Here is a 4663-nt window from a genome sequence, read left to right as displayed (position 1 = left end):
GCCCTTATTTACACCATCCATTATGAATTATTCCTCCACTGCCCAGCCTTCTCCCCCAGGTTATAGCTGGGGCAACTGAGGCACGGAGAACTGAGGTAATTCAGTTGCGTAGCTGGGCTTAGATAACAAGAGCTCCAGGTGACTTGACTTCCTCTCTATAACCCCTGCTGCCTGGCTGCCCTTGTTATCGTTGTAGGCTGGGATTGTCAAGGCAGTCGAAGGGAGTTAGGCCCCCAAGACGTGCATGCCTTACTCTCCCTTAGGCTCCTTTGCAAATCCCAGCCTTCATAGTTCTGAAAGTCAGGAGAAGCCCAGGCCTTGGAAGATGCCAAGAGAGACCCAGGGCCAGAATTACAAAGGGATTTAGGCATCTAAAGAAGCTGATAGTTGTCTTGTGGGATTTGCAGTAACACCTAAGCAAGTTAGGTGCCTAACTCCCATTGGATGTCCATGGGATTTAGCTACCTGGCAGATTTAGGAGCTTTGGGAAATCCCAGTATATACCTGTCTTCACCTTTAGGTGCCCAAATCCCTTGGTAATCCCGGCTCACAGAAAGCACACAAGCTGGGCTGGAGTCAGGCAACCCTGGGGGAAATCCTAGGGCCTGTGCTAGGCAGGGGGTCAGACCAGAAGTGCAGAACGGCCCCTTTTGACTTTACAATGGATGAGTCTATGAAGTTTTGCCTCTGGGCCTCTGCTTCTGAGCTGTTCAGGTCTCTCGGGAGTGAGTCCCACAAGCCCTTAGGAAATAGACATGGATAAATCCCCTTCCTGCAGCATCGCTCCTTTAATGCCAGTGACGCTCAAAGCCAGCTACACACTGCTCAGCTGTAGAGAGCAACCGGGCTGAGTCTAGTTCTGTCAGGTCATGCTCAGAGTGAGGGGTGAGATGACTCTTACACACTTGTGTCCTTGGCATCTAGATAGATAATGACCAAAGAATCCTGGAGCTGGACGACTGGATTCATCACCTGTTGGGGAAAAATCCACAGAGGCCAGTACGGTAAGTGTGCTATGTCCATTAAATATATGTGTGGGGATTAGCATACAAGGGAAATTTAAAGAACACAAATCAGAATTGCTGTCAGCACTCGGTAAGGATTTCACTGTTAAGTTACTCAAACAACTAGAGAAGAAACAAAAATTCCTCCTTACGCAAATGTCAACTTTTCATCAGAAACCCCAAACCCATTTTTTTTTGCATCTTTAGGCAACTGAAAACTGTCAGGTGAAGAGTGTACATTTAAGATGAAAACCAAACAGGATTGCTTGTTGAGTATTCAGTTTTCCAGCTTAAAAGATTTTCAATGAAAACAGACACAGGGTGAGAAAAAATGTTGTTTTGCTGTAAACCCAAATTTTCCATCCAAAAAAGTAACCAACCAACCAGAATGTAACTGAAAATTTCCAACCAGACATAAACTTCAAACAAGGGTGGGGAAACTTTAATGTTGGCTAATAACACCATAACTGGAGACCCATTGATTCGGTTGCAGCTGTTTGATTTCTGTTTCAAAGGAAAGTAAAACTGAGTAATGGCGAAGCCGATACCCACAGAATATGTGTTATAGGGACTAGGAGCTTTGAACCCAGTTTCCGAGCGGCACCCAGCAGCCAGATCTGTCTATCCTGACATGGAGCTTAGCTGGACAGGGAGGAGGTCACTGGGACTAGAAACCTCTTTGTCTAGCACCATAACCAGGCTCCATAACTGCTGACAGCTGAGCACAAATATTGTAACTAGGTGCACAGAATATACACATAATACGACACAGCCCGTCCCCCAAAGAGCTCAGAGTCCTAGTAGACCAGGCAGAGAAAGGGAGGGAGGGAAAGAGAGTCCCAGGGAGGGGAAGTGACTGGCTGAAGGTCATACAGCAGGTCAATGGCAGAGCCAAGGACAGAACCCAGGTGTCCTGATTGCCACTGACCCGCACAGCACAGACACAAAGTCACAAAAGGAAATTATACAACTTAGCAGTAACTGAGCGATGCCAGGTCGTGGCTCAAATCTTCACAGGTGTGAACTGACCCAGCTTCAAAGACTTGTGCGGATTGACATCAGTGGGATAACGCACCGGACTAGTCGTCTCACTCTCTGCAGCGAGGAGCCCTCACCGCCCCTGCTCAGTGGATGTGATCAGAGCTGTGCTCGGACAGTCACATCGTCAGTCATTATGGAGAGAGGAATCAGGGTCGTTCCCTCGGTCACTCTAATCCTCACCGTTGCCCTTCTCCTTCCCTCCGCAGGCAGGACACAATGTGCTGAGGAAGAAAATGTCCAACAGAACCACCGTGACCGAGTTCCTGCTCCTGGGATTCTCTGAGGTGCGGGAGCTGCAGGTTTTGCACTTTGTGGTGTTTCTAGTGCTTTACCTGGCAGCGCTGGTGTGGAACCTTCTTATCATCACAGTCATAGCCCTCGACCGCCTCCTTCACACCCCCATGTACTTCTTCCTGGTCAATCTGTCCATCCTAGACATTGGCTCCATCTCTGTCACTGTCCCCAAATCCATGGCCAATTCCCTCATGAACACCAGGTCCATTTCTTACGCTGGATGTGTCACCCAAGTCTTTTTCCTCATCTTCTTGGTGGCAGCAGATTTTTTCCTTCTCACTGTCATGGCATACGATCGCTACATTGCCATCTGCCAGCCACTGCACTACGAGAGAGTGATGAACAGGGGAGCTTGTGTCCAAATGGCAGCCGGGGCCTGGGCCAGCGGTGTTCTTTATGGTGCCCTGCACACCAGGAACACATTTGCTGTATCCTTTTGTAGAGGCAACAAGGTGGATCAGTTCTTCTGTGAAATTCCCCAGCTACTCAAGCTCACCTGCTCTGACTCCTACCTCACTGAAACGGAGGTCCTTCTCTTTAGTGCAAGCTTAGACTTAGGCTGCTTTGTTTTTATAATTGTGTCATATGTTCAGATCATCAGCACAGTGCTGAGAATCCCCTCTGAGCAGGGCCGGCACAAAGCCTTCTCCACCTGCCTGCCTCACCTCACGGTGCTCTCCTTGCTAGTTTGCACTGGCAGCTTTGCCTACCTGAAACCCCTCTCCAGCACGACGTCATGGCTGGATCTCGTGATGGCTGTTTTCTATTCCGTGCTGACTCCAATGATGAATCCCATCATCTACAGCATGAAAAACAAGTAGATCAAAGCTTCCCTGCGGAAACTGACAGGGTGGAGGTTATCCACTAAAAATTAAAGGTCCATCTTTTGGCTTTGACTGTGATCTCATTCTGTGTTTGTATAAACAACGATAGTCCTGTAGCACCTTAAAGACTAACAAATTTCTGCAGGCATAAGCTGTCGTGGGCTGCAGCCCACTTCATCAGATGCATGAAATGGAAATCACAGATAGGAGGTATATATATACATCCAAGGGTAAGAAGCAACAATGGGGAGGGCAAGTGCTAATAAAGGCCATTCAGTTAGAGTAGATGAGGCCTATTCACAACAGTTGATTAGAAGGTGAGAATGTGTGAACAGTGACAATTACTTCTTGTAATGAGAGAACCATTCCAAGTCCCTATTCAGACCCAGTTTGATTGTGTCAAGTTTGCAGATCAGTTCCAGCTCTGCACTTTCTCGCTGAAGTCTGTTTTTGAATTTTTTTTGTAGAAGTATGGCAGCTTTCAAGTCAGCTACAGTGTCCTGGGAGATTGAAGTGTTCTCCAACTGGTTTATGGATGTTACCATTTTTTATGTCTGATTTGTGTCCATTTAGTCTTTTGTGTAGTGACAGTCCAGTTTGGCCAATGTACATGGCAGAGGGGCATTGCTGGCACATGATGGCAAATATTACATTAGTCGATGTGCAGGTGAATGAGCTCTTTATGGTGTGGCTGATGTGGTTAGGACCTGTGATGGTGTCACTAGAGTCGATGTGCAGGCAGAGCTGACAACGGGGTTTGTTGCAGGGGTAGGTTCCTGGACTGGTCTTTTTGTACGGTATACAGTTGCTGGTGAGTATTTTCTTCAGGTTGGGGGGCTGCCTGTAAGCAAGGATAGGTCTGCCTCCCACGGCTTGAGCGAGTGAAGGATCATCTGCTAGGATAGGTTGTAGATCCTTAATGATGTGTTGGAGAGATTTTATCTGGGGGCTGTATGAGATGGCCAGTGATGTTCTGTTGTTTCCTTTGTTGGGTCTGTCCTGTAGTAGATTTGTATTTAAATGAAAGAGTGACATTAATGTCTCTGTGAGAACATGCTTTGCAATCTCTTTACATGCAAAGGGTATTTACACTGGCAAAAATGCAGACAAACTCACATCAATGGAGTTACTGTAGATTTACATTAGTGGAAATGAGATTGTAATTTATTTATCTATCTATGTTTCTAACTTAGGTTTTTGTACTGCCAACCATCCCAAGGCCAACTGAGCCTCTTCCACATTAAATCAGTAGCCAGATCGAAGTGTAGTGGACTTCCTGAGGTCTCTGGGTCTTCTCCTTTTCTGTGTATAAAACTCTGCTTGGGTCATGATGGTGCTTGGTTTATTGTTTGCTTGTGTAACTGGGATATGATGGCATGAAATCCTAAACTCTGTGCTGTAATATCTATGGAATTATTGTCAAGGGAGGGGGCACATAGTATCCAAGTCTTGTGGGCGTTAAGAATTAAGTGACTGTGATTAAGAACTCTTTTACTCAGC

General features: G+C 46.6%; 1 protein-coding gene across 1 annotated transcript; it reads left to right on the top strand.

Annotated features, from left to right (window-relative positions):
- Positions 1 to 2278: 2278 nt before the first annotated feature.
- On the top strand, positions 2279 to 3160 carry LOC137144491 (olfactory receptor 14A16-like). Its single transcript, XM_067534848.1, has one exon. The coding sequence runs from the start codon at positions 2279 to 2281 to the stop codon at positions 3158 to 3160; it is 882 nt and encodes a 293-aa protein (XP_067390949.1).
- The last annotated feature ends 1503 nt before the right edge of the window (positions 3161 to 4663 follow it).

This window comes from Emydura macquarii, unplaced genomic scaffold (assembly GCF_026122565.2).
Source record: "Emydura macquarii macquarii isolate MOO-44397 ecotype Brisbane River unplaced genomic scaffold, CSIRO-AGI_Emac_v2 contig_3463, whole genome shotgun sequence".
Taxonomy (NCBI): domain Eukaryota; kingdom Metazoa; phylum Chordata; order Testudines; family Chelidae; genus Emydura; species Emydura macquarii.
The sequence above is the reverse complement of the archived record's forward strand: the minus strand, read 5'-3'. Positions and strand labels throughout refer to the sequence as shown.

What these genes read in the sequence shown, in the direction of transcription:
- LOC137144491 (XM_067534848.1), top strand. Translation starts at nt 2,279, where the DNA reads ATGTCCAACAGAACCACCGTGACCGAGTTCCTGCTCCTGGGATTCTCT.